The sequence below is a fragment of the Leptonotus elevatus genome, chromosome 6 (genome assembly GCF_054856555.1).
Source record: "Leptonotus elevatus isolate MCC_2025b chromosome 6, RoL_Lele_1.0, whole genome shotgun sequence".
Taxonomy (NCBI): Eukaryota; Metazoa; Chordata; class Actinopteri; order Syngnathiformes; family Syngnathidae; genus Leptonotus; species Leptonotus elevatus.
The window spans coordinates 12,814,037-12,841,534 of record NC_141244.1 but is presented as its reverse complement, the minus strand read 5'-3'; the positions used below and the strand labels follow the sequence as shown (position 1 = coordinate 12,841,534).

Genomic DNA, 27,498 nt, shown 5'->3' with positions numbered 1-27,498 from the left:
TTGACAAGATACAATAACTTGTGAAAACACCAGACATTTATACACTTAGTGTGTTGTTGTTTTAGTGATCAATACTGTATAACTCAGAATGAATCCAATGATACTGACCCACTGAACCTCTTCTCTGTATGGCAGTGACAGCCAGTCACAAACACATCTGTACATCTGAGAAAAGCCACCTGGCAGCACAAGAGAGCATCAGAAGACAGAGAGAGAGTGAGAGAGCGAGGAATACATGAATAACTGCAGCAGAAAGTACAATCCTTCAAAGCTGGACTTTCACATTTGATCTGTTCTTGCAGTCCTTTTTTGAGTATGACATTATGAGCTCCATGACATCACTGCTCCCTACCACATGGTCCCGGGTCAGCAGGTTTGTTGTTCTCCCACAACGTCTGCAGTGAGGTCAGCCTGTCAGCAGGCTCCATACTGAGCTTCTTCATCACTTTACTGGTATGGGAAAAGAGCAAGAATATTGCTTTGTAAGACATGTTTGTCTATATATTCACGCCAAGAGTCATTATGATTAAATTTGAGAAAAAAAATCTGTTGAGTTGGACATTTATGCTGATTCAAACTAAAATTGGCATGCTAATTCAAACATTAGAGTCAGTAAAATTCCACTGAATAGCTTTAGTAAGACTGTAGTAAGAAGGGCTGATTAACTCATTTGCTCCCATAAACGTATAAAAACGTTCCATCTTAAGTATTGCCATTGACTCAAAAACTTATTATATACATTATACATTATATATTATTATACGTTTTTTGTTTCGTTTTTTATGCTAGAGCATACAGAGGGCTTTGATGCAGCCTCTAAACTGAAGAAAATGCTTAAAGCAATGGTAGTTATTACAAAAACAGGTGGCAGAGTACAAGAGATCAACCAGGGCCACGTTGCAAAAAGCTCTTTAACCCACAGTTCTAAACAGATTTGTGACTAATGATGAAAGTTAGTTATGTTCTAATGTTAATTGATGCAAAACGGAAACAGATAGAAATATTTTTTTCCCGATGAAAGAAGAGATTCTAATCTTTCTTTTGGTGGGTTCCAAAAGTTTGAAAATGGCCTTGAAGTGAATGAGTTAATCGAGCAAAGGTGTCTTAAGTCATCATATTGATGCAGCACAACTCAGTATTATAGGACAGAGCATGCACCTGTTTGTGAATAAGTGAATGCAATGAGCACGTTTCTTTGGCTTAATAATTTGGGAGTTTATTTGACTGTGATGAGACTCACCTGGGTGAAAGACCTGGACATATTCTGAGCAGACAGTTTCCGACATGTGCAACAACCTCGTTGACCTCCTCAGTGGAGAGCAGCTTCAGTGAAAAGGAGCCTCGCTCGTATTCTACAAACAGCTAAAAAGGAAGGACAAGAGTAAAAATAATTTTTTTCTATTGGAATTTTTTTAAACTCATTTACTGCCATTGACAGCTATAGACGTCAAAAATTCATTTGAACTATTTCTATTAGTTTAACATTTATTTTTTATTTTTAACATTTTAACAAGAGTATGAAAACCTAGAATTTTTTTTACACTTAGAACAGACATAAAATGTGTGATCAAGTCATGCAATTAATTACGATTACAAATTTTAATCGCCTGATTTATTCATCTTTTCTAAAAAAAAAAAATATATATATATATATATATATATATACATATATTTTTTTTTATAATCTTTTTTTTATTTTAAAGAAAATATTATAAAAAATGTGTGGTGTCCGGCAATTTTTAATCGTAATTAATCGCATGACTTCACTAGTTAACTCACGATTAATCAAACATTTTATATCTGTTCTAATGCAATAAAAAAAAATCTAGGTTTTCATACTCTTGTTAGCAAAATTAGTTTTTTTTTTTTAACTAATAGAAATAGTTCTAATGAATTTTTGACGTCTATAGCCGTCAATGGCAGTGAATGAGTTCATCTGGATCCTACTTTTCAGCCCTGCCCAAAGAAAGAGTTGAAAAAATCTATTTAATTTTACAAAATTGAAATTTCATATTCCTTTCTATTGCTATCCACAGTAATGCAGACGCATCTTTCCATGCACCAAATAAATTAAAGTAAAAGTAAAGATCTAATGACCTTTTCCAGGATGGGCTAACCATTACAGCATTTGCTTCAATTATGCTCATGATTACGCACCTTACAGGTCAATATTAGCATAATCCCGGGAAGTTTGTACCCCACAGCATTAGTCCAAATATTAAGAGGAGTGACATCTTTGGGGATGATTGGTACAAAGGTTGAGCTGCAAGAACTCAATAAAGTGACAGATTATCCTATGATGTAAAGTAGATCATGCCGACAGCTCAACTGAAGCCAAAATGAAAAGCTCTCCAGATGGAAAAAGTGGATTTCAGAGCTTTATTCTCTGATACAGTTGAGGTATGCAATAACTGATCTTAACTGTGCTTTCAGATATTTACACACTGATTCCCCATGTAAAACGATGCTTTGTAAAAAATAATATATATATATATTTTTTTTAACTCTGACTTGTTCACTTCAGTACACATCCAGTCGCATACATTCTCTCTCTCTCTCCCTTGTGGAAGTAGTGCTGGTAATTCCAGGCTTGTGTGCCAGCAGGGTTTAAAGTAAGCAGTGGCATGTAGTCTTGACATGCCAAATGACCGCACAGTCAGCTTTGTTTATCTTTTTCGTACTTGTACTTGAGATGAGATGTTCTGTACCTGTTTTGCTTTATTACAGGTAATGCCCTGGATCTCCAGATAATTAAAGGAGTGTTCCACCTAAACACAAAGAGAGAATAACACATTGGCAAGGGTGAATTGTTCAGATGGACATACTTGAATCCAATATGTGTGTGTGAATATAATTACAAGACTTGACAGTGACTGAATGTCTAAAGAATGTGCATAAAATGTACATAACTAGTAGGTTTGAACAGTTATTTCTTGTTCCTCTTGTGCACACTATCTTACACATGAATTTTTTTTTTTTTAATTAGTGGCTAAAATATACAGTTTTACATGTAAAAACACATCAAATTGTGGAGAGAAAAAAAACATTTCAATGAAAATACTAGCAAAACTAGTCTGCTTTAGCATTCCAAAAAAAGGAAAACACAAAAAAAAAAATCCCGAACGTGATGGTGGGGGGAATCTCTGTGCCTGGGATTGTTGATATTACTGTAAGCAAGCAAGTTCCCGCACTTGCATCTCACACACACAGAGCCTGAAGGCAGCCCAGGAAGCGAGAGCAGACAATTCCAGGTGGGAGTTGACTTTTGAGGATTGGCTCACAGATGAGAGGGGGAGACGATAAACAGACTGTCTGCTGTCTGACTTTTGTTGCGTGCGTGAACGCGGAAAGGCTATGCTTCTCTCCAATATTTTGTCAACAGTACTTAAATGGTACTGCAAAAATGCTGTAATCAGCATTTCATTATTTAATTGTGTGAACAATATTATTTTAAAATTACTAATATTTTGAAATAAAATGCTCATTGAGAAATAACACTGTATATACACACACATTTACAGTCACACCCAATACAAATTGATATTTGACTTTTAAGAAAATATACATTTGTGGGTTCAATTGAAACACTTGTACTGTACACAAGATGAATGGACCGTTTTAGCAGAATGGTACTTTATTGATATTGTATATAATTGCTATTACCTTCCGTTCAAACTGCTCCTGACAAAGCTATATTTTAACTAAAATGCATGCCATACTTCAATCACTGGTTGCTTATGAAGGAAAATGTTGCTGTGTTTACACAAGAGTGACACAAGTTACATTTTAGAAAACATTTATAGAAACAGAAAACATTTCTGTAATTCAGTCTGTTAGACATTCCACTTTTTCTGCTGATGGTGTTGCTAAAATAGTAGTTTATGAAGGCTTATTTGAATTTATGTTGCGCCGTTATGTAATACTTAACACACATTTTTGCTTAATCTCATAAAACCAAAGCCACAGCAATGAAATCCACCAGCAGAAATATAGAACGAGCAATCTGAAAATGTGTGCATTACACAGAAATCCCATCAATTTCATTTTATTTATTTATATTATTTCATTTTAATTCACCAATTTATTGTGAAAACAGACAATACAGAATGGGCCCAAGTGTAAACGTGTATTGTACTATATTTTATAATGCTAACTATTAACAGCATGCCACAATATGTGGCACATATTGTCACCATAGTAGCTCAACTGATTTCCAGCCAATGTTACAGGAACATGCTGACACACAGAAGCTGACGGGGGAAAAAAACAAAAAAACATCCTGCTGAGAGATGACCAAATGCATTAGTGTTTGCATGGTTCACTCATTTGTCTGCTGCCCACCTGTCACTATGCATGCAAACACATCCTCTTTTGAAGGGAAAACATGAATCATGATAAAGAATGCCCAGGTTTATGCCGCATGCATTTAAAAAACTAAAATATAAACGTGGAGATTGGAGTATCAAAACATGGGTGGAACATATTTGTATCATTGTGTGTTCGGCAAGCGATGCGATTGAAGAATCTGAGATGCACACTGAAAAGCTCATCGAGCATGTAAGAATTAGCCAGAGGGTGCATTGAAAAACTCAGCGCTTAATCAACTTTTTTTTTTTTTTTTTTTGCTGTACTGTATAAACTGGTGTCAAAATGCTGTCTACATGCCCTGGTCTTTATTTTTACATTTAAGTACATGTTTGTTTAAAGCTTGATTTGGGGGCAAACACCGTGTGCTTGGTGCCACCTTAAGGTTCAACACGGAGATAAACACAATTTGGCTGTTTGTTCTCTCATTACACAAGACGATACATATTACGTCACTTAAAATACAACACTGGAAATGAGATGCATATTGATTAATTGACTGCCATTTGTCAACTGATTGCAGTAGCAGATCTTCACTTTTTTGTGGACTCCTTCTCACTGTAATATAGATTTTGTGTTAAAAAAAAAATCAATGTCCCAAGATATACTGTAGCACTCAGCTTTTTTTAAATCAGTATGGCAGACATAATCTTTAATCAAGGCTACACAAAACAGTGGACCACCGAACACTCGTGGCCCGGGGATTCACCTATTTGCAGATTTTTTTAAATCAATATTTTGTGATATTTATTTATTTTACTGTTGTTTTATTTCTTCTTACAATCCCCACGAACATATTAACAAGACAAATGGTCGATTATCTTTTCATCACTGCAAAATAAATATTGCTGGACATTTGGTCATACTAAACAAGCTACTCGCACACCACATAAAGTAAACCCCTCAAAAGGAAACAGGAATAAAATGATCTTAAGCTGCAGGCAGTCATCGTTATTTGATGCACCATGCTCTTCAGAACGAGACAGTGTAGGTTATCCCTGTTGACCTTTGACACACTAGTGAGAGGGGGGGGGGGGGTAAGAGCAAGGAGTAATCTGGAATGAGGAAAAAGTGGTAAGGATGAGAGAGAAAATTCCGAATGAAAGGCTTAAAGGACATTGGAGCAGAGGTGATCAGACTGAAGGGATGTTGAATAATTTGCGACCTTGGAAGTGCTTCTGATGGACTAGCTCATAAACCAGAGGTCTAACTCTTCAAGACAGGAAACCTTCTCGAAATGTAAATGGTACAAAAGAGGATTCAATGTGAATGTCTATGAGCTAGACGCTACATCACATGTAATGCAACCAACCAATCACTTCAAAACTGTGCCTGAGGGTATCATTAACTGGAAAAAATAACTAAGTATATTAGACACCATAGTTAGGTATTGAAACTAGTATCAGTAGCAAAACTATGGTGATATCAGTCACTCCTCAATAAGGACTTGGGCTTTGGAACCAGCCTGCATGTGCATTTGTGTGATCTTTGTGTTATGATGCAACAAGGACAGACTTACAACCACCAAGAGGTGCAATAACAGACCAGGATTCTATCTTTGGCCACAACGGGACTCAGGATTCTAGATAAGGTAAGCCATATTAAACTAACGTAGTTAAAAGCGGACGTTTCGTTTAACCAGAACTCAGTCGCCGCCACTCTTGAGTGTGTGTGTTTAGAGAGACAGAGGGCACTCCTCTCCCTTAAAAATCTAAACGCTTATGCTAAAAAGCAGTAACTGTTTCCATTTGTACTGCCTGACTTACGGCTCTCCTTTTTTGGGACACTCAATACTGAATAAATGGCCAGTGCATTTGAACAATGCTGAGTTTCCTAACGGTTGGAGTGAAGCAGAACATACTTGGAACGTATTTCCTAACGCTTCCACGATTAGGGAACATGGACTTTGGATGCGAGTCCAAGCTATACTGTTCTTGGTCTCAGTTATTGTAAATATCCCCCCTAAAAATGCGACTTGCATGCTAGAGCTACTTACAAATGTTGTTTTCTTCTTCATGATGCCTTTTTTGACTAGCACAAATTATACCGATGCTCCAAAGTGACTTAAAGTCCCCCCCCAAAAAAATACCGTACTGATCAATCTACAAAAAACAGACAGGCCTGTCAACAGACTTGCCAAACATCAGTTTAATTATCAATGACATTTTATAAAGAAACACTACAACAACGTGCACCAAAACAAAGATGACACTCAACAATAGTTTTCATATGTCATATTTCCATGGGAAGAAAAGTTCACTTTGCTCCTCTTACCTTGGTGGGAATGCGTGCAGTCAGTAGGTATGCTCGATGGGACGCAAGAGCCTGAGAGAAAGAATAGAGCGGAAAATGATGAGTCTGTGCTTGTAAATATGTGCTCCTTTGCGGTAAATACACAGTGTGAGCAGCAAGAGGAAGTGATACACAAGACAAACGAGCTCTTCTGTTGACTCATCAGGATGAAAATGCTTATGACCGGAAAATGTTTTGTCAAAGACAAAAAACAATGCAATTCTCTGCTGCTCAACATCTGTCCTTTACTGAAGATGTAATGTACGTTATAAACAAATTTCTTTATTGTTGCTTCAATGTATTTCAGTGTTTGTTAAACCAGTTTCTCTTCCCAGACTGCACAGGAAACATGAGGATGAGCAGGAATACATAGAACGCATACACTTAAGATTCCGATGCAGAAAATCTGCCTCGAAAAGGTCATTGTATGTTATTGAGATACTGACAGAGCATGAAATTGTTATAAGTAGGATTTGAACAACTCATGAATTCCCACAATTGTGTATATTGGAATTATTAGTGACATTCTGAGCCAAAACAAAAGCTGTACCATAAAGATCTGTTTGACCTTTGAAAAAACTGCAACTAGAACAATCAGCCATAGCATTTGGTTTTAGATGTTTATAGCCCGAATTGTATGTCCTGATGGCTTTATCTCTGTCTGCCAGCTATTTCCTTTTCAAAACAAATGGATTATACTCCAAGCTGACCTTTAAATAAATTACAGAGGCATTCTAACAAAGGAAAAAAACAGATACCATGCTAAGAAGCACTTGTATTCTTCAAGAATATGACATTGATGTTCATCCGATGCTGTGCACATACATATCTGCCATTTTGACACAACCATTTATTTTTCTCATTTCTACTATGGCAGAACGATTTTGGAAAATATCTAATTGCAATTCCGATTATTTGTTTCCTAAGTCCTTTTCAGTCTTTTTAACAAACAAAAAATTTATTGGTCCTTCTCAAGTTAGAAGATGAAATTATCTTTCACATTTCAACATGAAATGTATCACATTTTAACGTGAAACTTAACACATTTTAGGACTGAATAAAAATGCTGGCACCCATGAAATTATGTTGCACGAAGCTATCAATTTCTGCAACTTTCAATGAGACTTCCACTACTTAGCATGTACTTTGACCCGCTCTTCATAAGCGAACTGCTCCAGTTGTCTCCGGTTTGCAGGGTGCTTTCGCCAGACTACATGTTTTAAGCTCATTCCACAGATGTCCAACCGGATTTAGATCAGGGTTCATAGAAGGTCATTCAGAGCAGTCCAGTGTTTTGACCGTAGCCCTTCCAACTATTTTGTCCACGTGTGTATGTGCATCTTTTATTGTTTCTTTGACCCTACACATTACTGACCTTGTGTCAGACTCTCCTGTTCAATGTTTTCATTCTACAATAACTTCAAAAACATAATTTACTGTACGATAGAAAATGTACAGCAGAAATGCTTGTGTTTCAAAGTGAATTGTTTTATGTGATCTAAGTAGTGCATCTGTTTTACTGTGAGTGGAATAATAAAAAATATGAATATCAATGAAACATCTTGAGATAGAAACTATACAGGACAGTCTGTGTGTCTTCTTTTCATTCACAACGCCAGCATGACTCCATTATCCTTTTTGTCAAACTGTCAAACCTTCATGATGCACACAATGGGTTTCTATGGCAACAATTGAACCCGGGTTATACACAAATTTGTGAACACAAACACAGTTTTTTGCTCAGCAGTCATGTATGAAAGTAGCTCCTGCACTGCCAAGTCTTGCCTGAGAATGTCAATGAGCTTTCGCCTCTCTGAATATCTCATCTCGATGGTCGACAGTTGTGCCTGAATCACTGCAGAAACTCAGGAAGTACAGCAAATGTTTCATCTGGAGTGGACGCTGTCAGCTGCGGCACAGAAATATTTCACCGCAAACCTACCCCTCCCTTCTTGAAAATGCTCTGGTCCTTCCATCATGTCTTTGGATGCCATTCACACACCCTTATTAGATCTGTCACATGATTTGGCATCATTTTGTATACGAGGAGATGCATGAATTAGTCTTAATGAACAGATTTTCAGAATTATTAGTTAGGGGGGTTACATTAAACTATGACCAAAAAATCGGTTACGCAATTTACTGATGTGTCACAGTTTGACCAAAAAAACATCAATACAAATGAAATAACACTTTTTTTAGTATGATAAATGATTTTAAATCCAAATTAATGTGCGACTCTGTTCTGCGGATCGTTGTTGCACACAAAACTATTTCCCCCAAAATAATTAGGATTTTATCTTTCCCTGCAATCTCACTCTTCCTATTTCCTATCTTATAGACACACTTATACAGTATATGAATGATGGGTAGATTACATGAATATGCAAGAAATGAAGAAATGGTGTTCTGCAACTGCAGAGAAAAAACTAACTGCTTTGCTAATTGCTATTTTTGAATGATCAGAGATGATGCAAAACTGCGCAAGAGAGCTGCCATGGTATGGGGCTTCTATTCTAATCCATAAACTAAAGCATGTGAGGTTGTCAGGATTTTACAGAATAATAGTGCAACCAACAAATTACACCAATTATGTCAAAACATCAGAACCTGAGCATATCATTTAAATCCAGTCGCTTGAGGCAGCTGCAGAGGAAGCATACACTTGTGTTTTCCAGCCAAGTGCATGTTGACTGAATTGGTTCTAAAGATGGATATCGACACTTATCTTTATCTTGCCTCACTCTGACAGAGACTAAAGGTCTGATTTACTTTGATCCCGAATAGCGAGTGCAAAGTTTTGCGCATAGCGTGATTCAAACCCAAGGAATTATAAATAAATCTTGTCTATGCTATGCTAGCAGCACATTGTGGCGTTAGAACAATTAAATTATCTTCCACAAGATGGCAGAAGGTACAATAAACTTGATGTCATTCATACAAAAGAAAAAGTCATGGCTTCCGGCAGGTAGATCCGTTTTGTATTCAATTAAGCAGGCTCAGATTTCATATTGAGTTAAGTAAAACTGTGACTTAAGACAAGAACGTCATTATTATTTTTATTTGGTGGTGTGCCGTGAGTTTTTTCTGATGTAAAATGGGTGCCTTGGCACAAGAACTTAAAGTGTCTTCTCATGCCGTTGGCAACAGTGGTGAAAATAGCTTTGGCTATGTATGGCTTTGGCATCTCTCTAATAAAAGCCGTTTCTATACACATCTTGATACATGGGGTGCAATACGAGTCAAGGTCGGTTTAATTTTAAAGTATAAAGATTCAATTGGATTACAATTCCATTTTAGAATGGTACAGTAGCTCAGCATCATGTGACATGTCATGTGTTTCTTGTTGTCATTTTACATACTTAAGAATGTAGTTGTCAGTAACCTTTACAGGTGCACCGATTGATCGATCCGAATCAATATCGGGGCTGATTTCCTTAATTTTGGAGGATCGGTGCTTGACAAATCCCTTAAAATAAAATCTACACCGATTTCAATTCATACCCCTATGCAGAGGTCTGAAAAAAGTTAGCCACTGCCCTCTTCTGCTGTGAGATGACTAAGAGGCTTCTCATTTTTATTTGAGAGAACAACTTGACCCGTATTGTTTCACATGTTGTTCAAGATCGGGCTTTTTAAAGATAGGGGATCGGTGATCGGCCAGAAAATTGTGATCGTGCACCTCAATGTACTTTTAAATCCAAACAGATTTTCAGATTTAAATCATTTTTAGTTTCATCCTTAATATTTATTCTCTCCGTCTTTTACTCCTCCCCTCTGCTGATAGAGCAGATCAAGGAGAAGAGGAGCATCAGCCTGGAGGGTGTCCTGTAAGAACGCTGTGTTTTGTTTACAAAGATAAAGAACAGTCACAATCATTCATCAGCATACCAGCCAGGCATAGTGGGGGGGTGGGGGGGGGGGGTCTGTGTGTGAAGCAGCCCTGCATGCTGGCTGGCCAAGGTTTCTTGGTAAATTATATCAGCACAGAACATAGAGATGCTAGAGATAAAACTGCAAGAAAGTAATCAAGACGTGGATATGGAGTTAATTTACAGCGCTAACGAAGACAAAAGCAGAGGAGAAGCCTTCCAATGCTCCAGGTGGGACCCGCAGTGCTTTGTGTAGGAGACAGTCGGGAAATACGTCAAAAGAAGGAATGACAGAGACAAAGACTGAGTAAAACGAGAGGAGGAGGAGGGAGGGGGATCTTTCTGATGTTGGCAGCACAGGTTTCCCTCTGGACTAGGCAGATAACATCAGTCAACACCAATAACACAGCTATCTTTGTGAGGGAAAGCACTGATATGAGACGTGCCCTAACCACCAAAACTAAATGCCTAACTTCAAACCTTAAGAGAACAGCAACCCCTTAATAAACAACATTTCTCCAAGTGTTGCAGTTCAGTTTATCAAAGTATGGTTGAACTTCAGAATGGTGAATACAGATTTGGCTTTTCACCGCAGTGTGGGCAGGCTGGCATATACGACTGTTTAGCTTGCTAAAGAGGAACACGACAAGTGATAGTGCTTTGCGCTGACATTACCCGTGAACAAGAAACACAAACAGCTTTGGATCTCCTCTCCAACAGTAATCCATAATACTTATCAAATGATGCTCTGTGTTATCTTATCCAAACAATTATGCTTACCTAACAACAGACGTCAAAAGTATTCAACCGCCCAACACTACCATAGCAGCCATAATTATAGATCAAATCATTTCGAAGCCAAAAGCACTACATGGCAGTGACACCGTTGATTCAGTCGTAACTACAATAATTTGTAATGTAAAGAAGAATACCATGAAGCCAGCTGTGTAAAGTCGAGGCACCGTGCACAAATGTAATTTCGGTCCAATCAATGCGCTGTGGCTACGACCTACAAACCTTATTAAATTTCAGCCAATGAAAGCAGACTGACTCTGTACCAACCAGGGCATAGGAAAACATTTGGTATACCGATAGTCCACCACTCATGTCGAGCAAATAGCATTCGTAATAAAACCATTGACATTCATACATCCATTTCAAGATCTCTTTTCCAACACGTCTAGCCTTAGCAAATTTTACAAACCATTTTATCCTGTTAAAACAACTCATTGGCTCAGTCTGAACACGTTCAATAAAGTATATCCTTTGTAATGTAATGACGATTCTTTGGCAATTAGGCGTATTTTATATTATTGTCTATTCTATGAACACAGTCACACTAAAATGAGGAGAGAGGAACAAAATGACAACAAAAACGGACATATTAATCAATCAATCACATCGTGACATTGTCTACAAAATAAATATAAAACTGGTGATTGTATGCAATTGCCATTAAGACCATGACTCTGACCTAAACTATCATTAAACCCCCAGTAAGATTAGTCTCCGCACTGGTAGAGACTAATGGGGATCCGTAAATAACAAAATAAAATGAATGACGGTGGGTGGGGCTTTCATGAGGCCAGGCTCCATTGCATGGTAATACCTCCCTTGGGATACATTACTGAGGGTATCGTAAGGTTCAAATATGCTAAACATAGCTAGTGATGAAGCCTAATGCAACACATTTCTGATTTACTCCAATCTGGTAGTCCCACGAAAGCCTACATAACATGAGAATTTTGCAACAAGCTTCGAAGGCGGCAAAAAAATGCACAATAGCTCAACGTGACAAGAACTCCAGAGAGAGACTGGGATGTCTGATAGCATTGGCTGAAGGAAGAGTGCCAAAATGTGTCTTCCTCCCTAACTACAGTCAACATGTTCTAAATATAGTAATGATATTGGCTAAGCTGCTCACAGTGTGGCATGAAAAATTATGTAAACGCTGTAACCAGGATTCAGTTCACTCAGCCAACTGAGTGAATCATAGATGTAACAGTAACTTCCTAGCTACTTTTAAAAGCTTGCTGCATGACCAAAACAGCCTGCAGCACAGACTAAAATCTTTATCAAACCGAATTCAACATGTGGAAGATACTTGCATGAAAGCCTTTAAAGAATAGTCTAAGTGCCACACTGACAAAAGATGCTGAAGGTTCTCATAGAGGAGACAATACAGGTAGGCTTCAAGAATTGGGTCACTTCCATTTTCTCACTGCCCCTAATGACATACCTCAAGCGGGAAGAGAAGATCATGACAAGAAAAGTAAAGCCTACAAATTTAACAGTCCCCATTTACGTATTGAGAGTACATTAGGGTGTGCCAAATTGTTTTTGATTCTCATTTAGCACAATTCAGAATCGATTTTAAATGTCCCAAAATCGATTTTATTTAAATTATTTTTATACTGTCTTGCCTTTGTTTGTGTGTGCCTTTATTGGGAGCGCTGTTCATGTTGTACTCAATTTGGCCACTTAGGGGCAGTGTAGCTCCACGCGGTCTGATACACTGTTAAGTTGTAGCCACATTAGAGAGTAGAAGGAAAAAGTCACGATCAAGTTATTCCAATAAAAGTTTTTTTTTTTTTGCAGAGTGGAGCCGTTCTTTTGAGTGATAAAAATGCCGCGAGTAGCATGCTAATTAGCATTAGCGAGTCAGACTGGAGTAGATCATTACGATTTTTTGCACATCTATTAATTGAAGCAAAAATCATTGAACCGAAAATCGATTCCGAATCTAATCGCAGACCCAAAAATTGGAAACGAATCGAATGGTGAGACATTCAAAGATTCCCACCCCTAGAGTACATACTGGACAGTGGACCTCTGCATACTTGCTACATCGGCTGATTAGTCCTGACGGCTTTAAATTAGTAAAAGATTAACCGATTGATTATTTCAAGGAACATCTGTGTAGTGGATCATAAGATATCTGTGTTACTCTTGATTTAATTACATTGATGTATCACACTGAGATATATGCAGTAATAAAGACACTCCTACAAAACAAACAGTATGAGGCAGTAAAAACAGCCTTTAACCCTTGGTTAGAGTTTCCGTCTTGGACGAACATACTCCCACACACTGTCTTTTATTTGGACCATGAGATCAAGAGGAGGCTAACTCCTAATGGGAGGACTCTAGTGCAAGAGTTGTGAAAGGCAGACACATTTCTATGAATGAGTAACACCATTTCACAACCTATGGCACAATGACAAAGTCCCTGGGCGCTCTCAGTCCTGTTTTCATTTGCTTGGTCAAACTACATTCACAATTGCAGGGTTGGCTCTCCCATTAAACAACATAGACAAATGCTAAGGGTGCCGCCATAGCTTCTCACCACACCGTTAATATACTGTAATTTTATCAACACTATTTTTAAAATAGAAAAGCTGGCATAGTATCCGTAGTCAAGTATAGTACTCAAATTTCCTCTTCTGACATTCAAGGTACTAGCCTCATCGAGAGCGATTTAGGGTTCGGCGTTTTCATCAAGGTCAGTTTGGCACATTGAGGTTCAATCGCCATAACAGTCCACTTCACTCAATCGGTGTGTGTTTTATGGACTGACGCTATTATCTCAACCACTATTAATTACCCTGTCATCTTCAAAGAAGGCAGGTGAGAATCTGTCAAGGCTTAGTACTAAAAAAAAAGACTTCAAGGCCTCCATTAACAGTCCGAGCAACGCTCAGCAGAAGAAAGAAATGACAACAATACAACTACCGGCATAGTGGGAAATAAAAACATTTAAGTCGTTATTTACTGATAGTCCGGTGTGGACTGTCTTAATAGCAGTAAATCTACACGCTATGGCCAGTAAATTGGGTCGTGTGGTGTGGGAAGAGCTGGTTTGTCATCATGGCAGATTCATACCAAAGTATGTTTTCATAATAGGTGCTCTGCATATATTGCCAAAACCTCTTCCCTGTCATTAAGGGCAACAGTGGTATAAAATGTGTGTGTGTGGGGGGGGGGGGGGGGGGGGTTGTCACACAAATGCTACCAAATTGAATACCCTCTCGCTGCTTAAGGCTGGACCGCATCGTCTGTTAATTAAGATATGACAAACATGTCTGTCTGACTTAAACTCACATTTAGTGCGTTTAGTTTCGAGCCCACTCCTCAAATGTTTTAGAAACAATGCGTGTGTCATTTCCTTTAATTTTACTTAAACATCTATTAAACTGTTGTGTTCTGCTGGAATCTCATCTTAAATGTGCTCGAACTATTCAAAGGCCATGATCATCTATATTGTATAAGCACTTAGTGTTGCTTTTAAAGTATGAAAGGTGCTATAAAAAAAGGTTTGATTGACTGACATATATAATACTTGTTTTTACTCAGAAGAATACAAACGGTTTAAAGTGTTTTGTAAAATAACTCCTCAGATTACATTTGACCTTTTATTCCCCCAATTTACAAACTGCACTCCATGGGCCAAACTGACAATCAACAAACGCCATCCCACTCATAAATTGAAATTCCCTGACATGTTAGCCTTCCTTTTGTGTTTATTGCAGAATCAGTTTCTGTATTTTCCATAGCAACAACTGCCCATTGTTTACTTGAGTGTGGTCAAGCAGTGCGGTCACTGGGACATTCTCATGCTTTCTGCCCGTATAAAATACCACAATTTGTTCACTGAAAATCCTCACACAGATTCCCACATCTTTGCTGTGTTCTGCATTTGTTTCCTCCCAGATAACACAAAGACATTTTTAAAATTATGTAGTTTTACATTAGTGCGCAAGACTTCAATGACCATATTTCTTCGTGATGTAATACTCGCTGCCTCTCCAGTTAATGAGAGCGCTACATAACTGACAAGAGCAATTTTCCGACACACTAACTCGTTCCCTGCCACAAGGTTCCCACCTCGCACAGCTGCCAGATCATTTAGCGAACACAGGAAACGTGAAAGTAAAGCTCATCCTTTCTGCTCATGTCCCTAGGTGACTTTTGCAGTTTCTTAACAGAATGACTTGGAAAAATAGTCGTGTGATGACCTTAATTATCCTTCTTCTTATCGTTTTTTTTTCCTATTTTATAATGGCCCGCATTTACTACGTGGGCAACAGACAAAATCTCTTAATCTTATTGGGAAAAAAAGCAATAATAATACCAATTAAATGTTGGACAACACCCCTGCATCGAAATTTTTGGACAATTCAATTATTCAAACATTGTGAGGGAAGCCCTTTTCTGTTACAACATGAAAAAAAAAAGTGGAATCATTTTGATTGACGAGATGCCAATTCAATCACCCTGTATCTTAGCTGCACCGCCCAAGAGGAGGCAAGGTGGTGGATTGTTAATAATCCACCAGGAATACATTTATTTATATAATCGGTTGATCTACTGCTCTGTAGCCAACAGTACAAGGTCCAAAGCTGCTGTTGCTATTCGGCTCATTAGACACACGGTCAAAAGTAACTCGATGACCTGTTGAATGAGCCTCAGTCTGTCCTAAATGTTGAACAGCAGGACGTTTGTTTTTCATGTCAACAAGAAATGAGATGCTGTTTTTCCACGTGAATTAATTGAAGTCATTTACACGCGCTACTGAGTCATTTACTAAATTACTGCCAGTTTGCCTCAAATTATCTGAGCTGTTAGATTTCCAACAGCGGGTGCAAAGCACTACCCAGTACACATGCATGCCAAAGTATTAAGACGGCGGAGAATTAATTTAAAAGCTGGCGTGGCAGTTGCACTTAAAAGTCAATGAGGGACGGAAAGATAATGAAGCTTCTTGGACTCTACTAAGTTTGAGAAATGTCCCATTGGCATAACTAATCAAAATGACATTGACCTCAATTAGACCATTTTCTTTACCAAGTATAACTAACATCTTTGGTTGATTTATCGTGGTGTGGTTGAGACCGGTACACCTCAATCTGTCTTGACTAAAAGTTGACAATATTGACAGCTAAGTTAGCTACATAAATGGAGCGATGTCATACAAGCACATGGCAGTATACCCAGCTAACTAAATCAGACAAAAATGTCAAAGTGCATAAAGACTAAGGCATTTTAATTCTCTTGACCTAATCTACAATTATTTTTAATTGCTGATTTTGTGCTTCTTAACATCCTAGTTTTCACACCAAAAAGTGGCATTTCTCTTTTGACTAGTCAATGAGTGTGTTGAGCGCCACCCAAAAAATAATACTGCACTTTTGATGCTGACAAATACAAAATGTAGAAAAGGAATATTCCATTTTAATAACCTTTACGAATATGTATATACCAAACTAAATTTAAAAAATCACAGATATTATTTTAACATTTTGCCAACAATAATGACCGTATACAAAATATTGCATCATGATATAAAATATCTATAAATCTGAAGGAAACTGTTTTCCTGTATATAAGAAATTATTGAACTACAGTACAAAATATCTATTTTTCATTTAAAACTTGTCTAAAAATGTTGGTTGGCTATGTCTACATACATAATGTTGGCTCTTTCGATCGAGTTTGATCCTCTTGAATCACATCTGTAAGATGTAACGATATAAATTGCTATAGCCATATTTGTCCCAACCCAGATATCAACGGGGCACAAAACCTTCAGCTTGGATGAGATAAGACGATGGTTGGTCAAGATTATTTATCCTCATAAGTCTACTTCGAGTTTCAATTTATTCCTGAGAATTGCTTTCAAATGTCAAAGAAAAGATGAAAAATGTGTGGAGGTTTCCTGAGCACAGACAGACAAGCAGACAGTTATTTTGTGTATCCTGGAAAGCAACAACAGTCGACTCACCAAGACTCGGTTCTCTGTCTTGTCTCCTTTGATCTCCAGTTTGACTCGCTTCCTCAGTGACAGCTTCACCTTCCTCCCTACCGCATCCCGCATGCTCTCTACACACAAAAAGAGAAAGATCCTAAGTCAGCGTTGGCATATATTTGAAATAGAAATCAATAATGGCAGCGGTGATTCATAGCCAAAAACATTGCTATCTTTGCCAACACTATACCAGAGATAGCAAAGAAGAAAAGTATTCGATATTATGCCTCTTTTTCCACGCTTCCTTCTGCATTGTGAGTACGACCCTAGACAGCTTCGGACTTGCACGTGGACCACAGGGGCTACGCAGTTGCATTCATGCTCAATTTCAGAGATCACGCCAGTATTCATCCACACATCACCATCGATAGACACACCAACATACACATTCTTAATCCAGTTGGCGATCCCACAAAAGCATTAAAAAAATAATAATAGTTTGCTAAACTTCATGCAAAGTAGCCTTTGGACAGCCTTTTTTTAAACTTGCATGGCCTCTAGGGGTGTTAAAAAAAAAAGTATTGGGCAATATATTGCGATATTACAGCCCACAATTCTCGTATCGATTCAATATGCAGCCGAATCGATTTTTAAAGCTAAATTTTTGATGGAAATGTTCAACAACATGTCTTAATTAGAATTAGGGTTCACATTTTATGCATGGAAGAACGTTATATTAATGGAACGTTAAGCCTTTCAATTTGATTTCAATACTCTTTAAACATGAAACAGATTGTAACCTGTTTGTGGACCACAGTTATAAACCTGAAGTAGATTTCCATACAAATCTTACAGCGTACATGTAAAAGTTTACTGATTAGTATTTTCTAAATTTGAGTTAAAAAAAAAATAATCGCAATAATTGACTTAGAGATTCGTATTGGGATTAATCGGGTTCGAATCGAATTGTGACCTATGAATCGTGATACAGATCGAATCGCAAGCTACTAACTAGGCAATTCACACCCCTAATAGCCTCCACTTAAGCAGGGTTAACCTCAAACTCCCAGAGTATCACTATTACTAACCAGTTGACTATTAAGCTACATTTGATGGTAATAGCAGTTATATAGAGCAATAAAAATGTGCTGCACTCAGTCTCAGACGTGCGTATTATGCAGCATATGCTCCCTTCAGCTTGATTGTTCACACCCAGGAGAAGCAGCAAAGTTGGCAAGCTGGCCTAGAGAGCAGAAGTGGGTCAGCTGCCTCTCCGCGCTCTTCACACTCCCACTCATCCATTCTGAGGGAGAATATACTTGAGCACATCTGTGCTGGCATGTGTATCCTTGCCTACAGGCTTCTCCGGATCAAAAGAAAACAAATAATTAGGGAAAGCACTCAAAAACAGTTCATCTGGCTAACGTTTTCTTGTGTAGCGTCTGTGTGTGTCCCTACGCAACGTGAGACCTTGAATATTTTAATGGGCTGGAGCAAAAGCAAACATTTTTCTTTTACTTCCATCACTGATTAACTTCATCTAAAACAGCGGTGCTAATTTTACCAGCCGGCCACCCCGTGGATTGAGTTACAGCATGTGCACTTCGTCTAATTGGGAAAATGAACCTCAAGCTCAAATTGACTCATGTTTATAGAGTCCTAGTAGATACAAATTGGTGCACTTTCTGTTTATTGCCACATTCGTATCCTAATCACATCATCTGGATCTTTACAAGTCAATTGTTTCAACATCAAAGGTTGGTGTTTTCGCTGTCAATATTAAAAAAATGGTAACAAAACAAGTCATCCTCACCGATGTCACCATAATACGTTTTGGCAACTTTGCTCAGGGTACCAACTGCTGTTATGGCTGGGTAGAGTTTGAAAACCCTCTTTTTTCTGTGTTTGTTTACCTTTACAATCCTTAACACCTTTAAATTATTTATCATGATCACAATTTTGGATCATTTAATTGCCCAGCCCTTAGTGGTTTGGATAGTTCCCTTACTGTGTGTTGCCTGGAAGTGATGTCATCGAAAAGGGCCTTTGGTTTGGCAGCAAACTCGCCATGATAACTTATTTTGACAATTAACTTACCTGATTATTGATTCATTCATGAACAAACTGGTGCTGTAAAATGGGGTTTGTTTGATAAATTACCGTTTGAGTAAACGAGAAGCATTTTTGTAGAATCCCAGCACTCATGTGGGTGTGGATTATTTTCCGTGCCCTTTATCTTTTTTACTCTACCACACAAACTCAAAACGTTACATTGTGTAACACAAAACGAAGCCATAGCTGTTCTATTTGGCAATATCTTTCTCACTCAGGTTTATTTTGTGGCTTTGTGACCTTAAAAAAGAAAAAAAAGAAAAAAAGAAAATTGGAACAATCTGATGGCTACACAGTGGACAACTGGCCAGAACATCTGCCTCACAGTTCAGAAGTTGTGGGTTCGTCTGCGGCTGGGAAAGGCTCCAGCACACCCGTGATTCTAGTGCAGATATGCAGTGTAGAGAATGAGTTACTAAAAAAAAAGAAGTATCAAATTGTTTTTATTTGATACTTTTCATCGGAAAATTATGTGATCGACCCCAATCACTAAACTGTTAATAAGTATAAATGTGAGTGTGAATACTTGTTTACTTATAGACACTGCTACACCCATAGTTTATTTGCTTTGGTCCAAATTAATTGATGAGTTTATTCCATTTCTCCCCTTTTTGTTTTTTCAACAGTGTTAATCAAATTAACAAACAACAAGCGTAATTAAAAACACAACAACCCATGTGAGATCATGCTAGTTTTTTTTTTTTTACTGGCTGCAAGAATGTAAATTAAAAAAAAAAAGAGGCTTAAGTGTGTTTACATAAAAAGCACTATTAAGACAAGTTACACCAATTGGCATAAGAATAATTTAACTAAATGTCTACAATACATCTCAATGTTCAGTAGACTGTTTAGGTAAAATAGAAACAGTCTGAGTGTCATTTTTCTAAATGGATTGCTTGTTAAGCAGTTGGGGGAGGGAAATGTTGCATGATGCTGAATCACCAGCATCAGTGAACAAATGTTCCTAACAATGGTCATCATCCGCACAACACCTCACATGACGTGACCATGACAGATTCCTTAGTGCGCTCAATGACTGCATGACAGTTGGGATGATTTCCCTATACCACACCGTAAATATAATATTCAGAGTGCGGATGATGCACAAGGCGACCTAATATAGCCAGTGAAGCCATCTCTGATTAAGTGCCTCCATACAAGTTCCTGAACACCGCATGCCCCATTAAAAGGAGGAAGTGTGTCCATAGATGGGATGGAAAAGTGCTTGCGCTTGCCCAAGATTGCACCAAGGTGTCAAATACTAACTGCTTGGTCAAACAAAGACAGTTAAACACACAGCTGCACAACTGGGGGGAAAAGTAAATGTCCAGCGTAACAGCACGGACAGGTCAGCAAAGCACAGCACATTCGCAGGACCAGTCTTGTGAGTTTTAAAGATGAAACTGTGGACACTGGGCAGACAGTCAGGAGTCAGGACTAACTGGCTACACTTCTTTATACTTGAGTGTCACAATAGCTTTTCACTGAGGTGCTACATTTGAAAAGACACATCAGAGTTTGTATCTTTGAAACCAAATCTATACATATATCTTCATCCCAGCCCCCATTGAACGATTGTTAATGCTTACCAACAAAACTGATCGCTATCTTGTTACTGCAGATTAGCTATTGTGATGCTATGGTAGGTCATTTAAATACATAGGGCAGGGCACCCAAAGAAGGCTTGACATTTAGTGTCAGGCTTTTTCCAAGTGAGGTGATGGGCCCTCAGGCCTTAAGTTTGACACCAGTTTTTGAGAACAAAAAAAAGTGCAGGCTGTCCACAAATTGTCTTTACAATCAATTGTACTCAGTATGAAAGTACAGTATTTACATGTATCATGATAAATGGCTTATTAAGAACAGTACATTCTTAACATTTTTTTTTACTCTTTTGTTAACAAGAGTATTAAAACCTAAAATGTTTTTAATTAACAGATATAAAATGTGTGATTAATCGTGAGTTAACTCGTGAAGTCATGCAATTAATTACGATTAAAAATGTAATCGCCTGACGCTCCTAATTTTTAATAATATTTTCTTTTCTTTTGTTAATCGCATCAGGCGATTAAATTTTTAAATTGTAATTAATCGCATGACTTCAATAGTGAACTCCCGATTAATCATACATTTTATATCTGTTCTAGATGTATAATATTTTTTTTCTTTTAGGTTTTCATACTCTTGTTAACAAAAGTGGAAAAAAATTTAAACTAATAGAAATAGTTCAAATGAATTTTTTACACCAATAGCCGTCAATGGCAGTGAATGAGTTAATAATGGCCACTCCATGTGTATTGTGGTTTATTTAAACCAAATTGGATATGCAAAAACAGCAAAACTACAGGATTATACATGGAAGACATCCGCCTTTAGATCAGCATCAATTTGAGCACAATGCAATAAATTTACAGCGACAGGGACTTGTTCATGTTTTTTGTACAACTTGCTGCTCATATTCAAGGAAAAAACATCAATATCAAGTCCACTCCTCACAGATTTGTCTAACATTTGACTTTGTAATCGATTGCTTTTGTGCACAGAGGTACTTTCAAAAGTAATGCCTTTTGTACACTGCTAACACCAGACTTTTAAGGTATAAACAAATGTGCACCTTTTGGGCCTTGGAAAAACACCACGGTTGCAATAATGAAAAATATTTGGCTCATGAGTGTAGATTGTACTGTACAGCGGTCTCAATAAATATAATTGTCGTGCAAAAGGAAATCCATACAGGACTTTTTACATAGTTAAAGTAGCAGTGGTCCACAACTGAGACAATCGCACTATTGTCTGCCACTGTCGGGCACAATGAGAGGCTGTGCTGCGTTGCAGGGGGACAACACACTACGTTCGCACCCACGACTAGTACACATGCACGCACGCGTGGGTCTGACAAGAGGGTTGAACACATGGCCACAAATGATCTTTACTCACCCATGAGCTCTTTGGGGACCTCTGACACGTCCTCGCTCATTTTGTGCACACTTAAGTATCCAAACAACACGACGCTGAGGTTTTCCCGTTGGGATCGGAATGAAGGCAAAAGAGGGAGAAAGCCAAGTGTAAAAAGGTGGTCGCACACTACCGCCTCGCCGGTTCTTCTCTTGCCGGTTACATGCTCCTCTCCCCCCGCAGTGTCCGGACAATATGTCGGCGAGGAGAGCCGGAGAGCATCGCTTTGTGAGTCAAGCGGCTTTAAGATGACGTGAGCCGGAGAGAAAAAAAGTGGACCGAAAAGCCCAGATGTACCGTATCTCCGGAGGCACAACGGGACAACATCCTCTCTCGCTGTCTCCCTACCGTAAAGCTGTCGGTGTAGTTGTTCCGCGGCAGCCAATGGTGGAGACCGGGAGCGTGAGCCCCTCCCAGGCCCGCGATGCGACAGCCGATAGTGGCGTGGCAGGAGGGGGCGGTGGTTTTGCTGGTGTCAGACGGAATATTACGAGCATTACATTAAGCAGTCTGCCACTACACGGAGAACCGGAGGGAGCGATTTACGGCACCTCCTAATCTCAGGCGACGTAAACTAACGCCGTTCAATTAGGATCGAATTAACGCATTGAAGCCCGATTGAACTATAGTTTAGCTAAAGTTGTTGTTTCAATCATCTTAAAAGACAACAACAGAGTAGACATGTCTGCTTTGCTAGCGATTTTCTTCATGACAATCAAAGTAGTTCGAGAAAGGAGGGAGGGACATCTTGTGGTTCTTAGGTGAATTGCAAGGAATTTACAATATGACGTCACACATACTTCCGGGTAGGAAAAATCCTCTAGTCTGACAATTAGACTCAACAGAAGCTCAATTTGACTATCCCGAATTAACATTGTATATATTAACAACATCTTTCTGACTATAGTCCTAAGTGCATTCTGAATAGGTACATACAATATTATTGCCAAAAGTATTTGCTCACTTGCCTGAACAGATTTAAAACTCTTCTGGGAAGGCTTTCTACAAGGTTTAGCCATTTGTGGGAACTTTCTTCCAGTTCACTGATATCTCTCTGCTCTAATTCATCCCCTAAGGTGTTTTATAAGGTTGAGGTCAGGACTCCATAAAGGCCAGTCAAATTAATTCACACCAAACATGTCATTGTTGGCCTTCTTTTAGTGCACATGCAATCAAATTGGAACAGAGAGAACTGTTACCACAAAACTGGGAGCATGGAAATTATCCAAAGTTTCTTGGTATGCTGAAACTTGAATGGCACTGTCCTGTTCCAACATGAGTGGGCAGCAGTGGACAAAGCGAGGTCCATAAAGGCCTTATCATCCAACATCAGTGCATGCGCGACCTCCCAAATTGGCATAAACATTGTAGTGTGATTTTTGCAAAATGTGATATTTATTTAGAATCACTTTATGTCCAAGGTCCTTAAACTATCAGTCGACAAATGAGATTCATAAGGGAATAGGTTTTGTCATTGCGATGTTTATAGTTTTGAAATGTACAGTCATGTGTCAAATGAGAATAAACGTGCTAAGGTACAATTTGGTTCCTGTCCTTCAATCTCTTTGAGTCGCTTGTCCAGCTTCTTTGCCATGGAGACGAGCTGACAAGCTCTTAACATGTGTGGCAGTTTCTTCAGCCGCTCTTTTGGGGTCTTTTGGAGCCAAATTCTGATTCTATGCAAACACTGATGGTGAGTCAATGAGGAGCACATGATGTGCTTTTCCTCCCCTGACTTATCGATATATCTGTTGGAGAAAGGATGGTTGTTAAAATCCAACAATGAACCGATCATGGACACTTCTGTATACTCAAATAGACTTTAGAGGGCTCACCTGTTAAAAAATCTCCTCATTTTCACAGAGCGCATTCTGTGCATACGAATGAATCTTGACAAGAAGGTCCTGAGCAGCTCACCTGGAGAGGAAAGATGACGAAGGTTGCCTTCAAGCCAAGCGTTTGTAGCTGTACCAAATTAAGTCTATACCAAATTCATGAACGTGTCAAATCAAACAAGACTTCAAGAATGTTACAGCCTGCATCAAACAGTACAAAATTACCTCCATTTGCAAGGTCTTCACAGAGGCCGCACATCGTGTCATGAGATGCGCTGCCATTGAAGAGCACAAGCTGCCCATTGACGCATTGCTTGTGCTTGGCACACGTCTCCACAGCAGATGAAGAGGCGGAGAAGAAGCCATCACTGCACTTTTGACACACTGTGTCATTTTGTAATGTACCTGGAAAATTAAACAAACTCGTCTTTGCCATTTATTCTCATTAATGTCATTGAATTAGGCCAATCCCAGTTGGGGTACTCCCTCGGCTGGTTGCCAGTCACTCGTAATTACAGGGTCCAGTTTTATTTAACAGCTTTCGGGGGATATGCCAAGAGCTCTTGTCAACTGATGAGTACAAAATGTTTGTGCACCACAAAATCTGCCTAGCAACAAGGAACGTCTAACAACAAACGTATGAAACAAGTGAGTAACTGCACCTGTTAGCTGTAGCTAAAACATCTAACCATTATCCATTTTCTTTCCCTAGCATATACGCACAGCTCCAGGATATATATATATATATTTTGTTTTTACTTCCAAGAGTGGTGGCAGTTCCACACAAGGACATGACAGAGAGAAAATAGCAAAGGACCACTCGTAGAGAGGCAACACAAACATTGGCAATGGTTAAGGTGTGATAGCTGGAAGAGTAATAAAATCCGGAATATTTAAACTTTCTTGAGCATACAAAATAGAGTGTAGGTTTTGCAAGGGGAAAATGTTATTAATAAAAATGCCAAACGCCTTTTTCACACTGCACATAGTAGTGCGCAGAATCCAATTGATGAGCCCATTCATTATGTATATGGTGAGAGGCGGCCATCTTGGAATAGAGCCTTGCTGGGTAGTGCAGAGGATGTCTACCGTGATAGCAAGGCATCTGGAATTAAAAAATGTTCTATTTAAGACCGATGTCACCAAGACATTTAGACATGCTCTACTATGAAATATACTTGGAAGAGATTAAACTCGCCAAGTTCCCGCCGAGCCATTTATAGAGGATGTACAGCCACCCATTACTTGTTCTGTCGCTCTCCTCCTCCTCCTTCCTAAAATGAGCAAAGCCAGAACTTTCTTTTGCCACAATAAAAGATACCTCTTGTCAAGGTGTCATTTTAAACCAGTGGAAAAAGCAGCATTTTCAAACCTTCTGCATTGCTGTGCAACCCTTAGTAAGGGCTTAATTTAACTGTTGTTGCTGATGCTGGACAGAGACAATGCATTGCAGAAATGCCACTCTCTCATTACAGAATTTTCTCAAAAAGGTCAGATCATTTCCAGTCATTTTCTCTCATTAGAACTATAGACAAGGTATGCTTACTTTTTTTGTTCACATATTTACATTTTCATTTTGTTGTGCAGTGCTGTGTTTTTGAGCGATTCTCGTTTCACTTTAAATTAGTTTAGTAGAAAAAAAAGTTAAAAGCTTAACGTATTAAACGTTCAATTAAAGAATATATATAAATATTTGTAGGGGTAGGGCGAGTTTGGGCCGATACGCTGCCTTATTTCAAGGTAACGGTACTCGCAATAGCAGCTGATATCAGTTTTGGGCGCTCTCTTGTGGCCGTTTTGCCATACTGTAAAAATAACCAGAATTCCCATCACTACTAACTGATCGCCAGCTAGCTATAACAAAAAAGCACATCAACTATATACTTAAAATAATAATAATAATAATAAATAAATAATAATAATAATAATTTTATATATATATATATATATATATATATATATATATATATATATATATATATATATATATATATATATATATATTGCAGTTGTAACTTTAAATAGTTAGTCTGTTTTAGTGGCTTTATGTTTTAAATGTTTTTTTTTTAAACTGTCTTTGTTTTTTTATGTTAGATTTTTACTTTATGTACAGCACTTTATATGCAGTGCTCTATAAACAAAGTTTTTTTTTATCGGTTTTCTTACCAAAACGCGTCAAATGACTTCAAATATGCACCTCTAGTAAGAATGCCATATCCCTGTGCGCACTCCGAGTGTTTGTTGCAGTAGTCTTCCGTCATGTAGTAGCCCTCCTTGCAGCGGCACACTCTATTGTTGCGAGGAGCGCATTCGGTCTGTACCACCTTGTCGCCGGTGCAGAAATGGTTGCAGTACAGACACTTGGGCAGGTAGTTCCACAGCTCCGTGAAGTGGCGGTCCCTGCACGGCGCGCACTGCGTTTGCTTGGCCGCCGTGCAGCGAGCAGACATGTGCGTGCCGGGGGGACACTTGTTGCACGCGAGCGTCTCCCCTGTTGACGGATCTCTGTATTTGAACGTGGGAGGAAACTCCGTTGGGGAGTCGTGGCAGTGAACGCCGCATATCAGCAGTATCGGCAGCAGGCATGACAGGGACAGCTGAGGAGGAAAACATGGTGTCATTCTTTTTACAAGTGACTTTGAACGCAACGTGGTCCTTGTACTTACCATGTTGATGTTGAGCATATCATGCGTGCTTTATTGTGCTTTGTCACGCACTTATATACATTGAATTCAGAAAGTCACAGGGGCGGAGCTATATTGTGACCAGGGGTGGCCATGAAGACATTTTTGATACCTTTGACTTTTTCATTTTCACATGGATGCAGTATTCGTATATCACGTGACACTCTGCCACAATACATTTATATGAACTGCATATTTAAATAGCAAATTTACAACTAGCCTGAATGCAAACTCTGTTTTTAGTAAAGAATTATATGCTTACGATCAATGTCAATCAAAATCAGTACTTTCACACCATAGCACACAACGTTTTAGTTTTTTCTAAAGGTCAAACCACATCTGCTTCGATAAATGATGGAAAGTATAGTGGTGGCTACATCAGCTCTTGCAAGTGCGAATTATTAGAATCATTTCATTCAAAAGACCCGTTCAAAAGGTTCATTCCACTGAATCGTTCATTTTCAGGGGCAAAAACTGCATTAAACAAAAATTTGTAATGCAAAATATATGGTTGTTTTAAACACTCAATGTGTAATTAAGTTTTTTTTTATTTAACTGTAAACTTCAACTTGTAATGGCATTAAAGAGCTTGAAGGCACTTAAAAAAATCACTACAAATTGCTTCTTTTTGTGAAGTG

At 38.5% G+C, this 27,498-nt stretch overlaps 2 protein-coding genes across 3 annotated transcripts in view; both read right to left on the bottom strand.

Annotated features, from left to right (window-relative positions):
• The window catches only part of LOC147172062 (F-actin-uncapping protein LRRC16A-like), a 52,068-nt gene extending 29,027 nt beyond the window's left edge, over positions 1–23,041 (bottom strand). For both annotated transcript variants that reach the window (XM_086078039.1, XM_086078038.1), the window contains exons 1-7: positions 22,324–23,041; positions 17,311–17,408; positions 6,640–6,690; positions 2,709–2,768; positions 1,241–1,362; positions 353–450; positions 109–179 (exon numbers count right to left, since the gene is read on the bottom strand). In XM_086078039.1, the coding sequence (XP_085934165.1) occupies positions 109–179; positions 353–450; positions 1,241–1,362; positions 2,709–2,768; positions 6,640–6,690; positions 17,311–17,408; positions 22,324–22,363 (540 nt within the window). In that variant the 5' untranslated portion in view covers positions 22,364–23,041. The remainder of the gene's footprint in view (positions 1–108; positions 180–352; positions 451–1,240; positions 1,363–2,708; positions 2,769–6,639; positions 6,691–17,310; positions 17,409–22,323) is intronic.
• Positions 23,042–23,845: 804 nt separating this feature from the next.
• Positions 23,846–26,867, bottom strand: LOC147172061 (uncharacterized). The gene is made up of 5 exons (XM_086077888.1): positions 26,843–26,867; positions 26,374–26,773; positions 24,402–24,581; positions 24,177–24,258; positions 23,846–24,089 (listed from the first exon to the last, which is right to left on the bottom strand). Exons 1-5 carry the CDS (start codon positions 26,858–26,860, stop codon positions 23,846–23,848), a joined length of 924 nt encoding a protein of 307 aa, XP_085934014.1. The 5' UTR covers positions 26,861–26,867.
• Positions 26,868–27,498: the final 631 nt, after the last annotated feature.

Excerpts from the sequence above, each read along its gene's own strand:
- LOC147172061 (XM_086077888.1), bottom strand. Across the intron at positions 24,259-24,401 it reads TGAAGACCTTGCAAATGGAG|GTGAGCTGCTCAGGACCTTC; the intron begins GTAATTTTGTAC and ends TTTCCTCTCCAG. Across the intron at positions 24,090-24,176 it reads ATGAGGAGATTTTTTAACAG|ATATATCGATAAGTCAGGGG; the intron begins GTGAGCCCTCTA and ends TTTCTCCAACAG.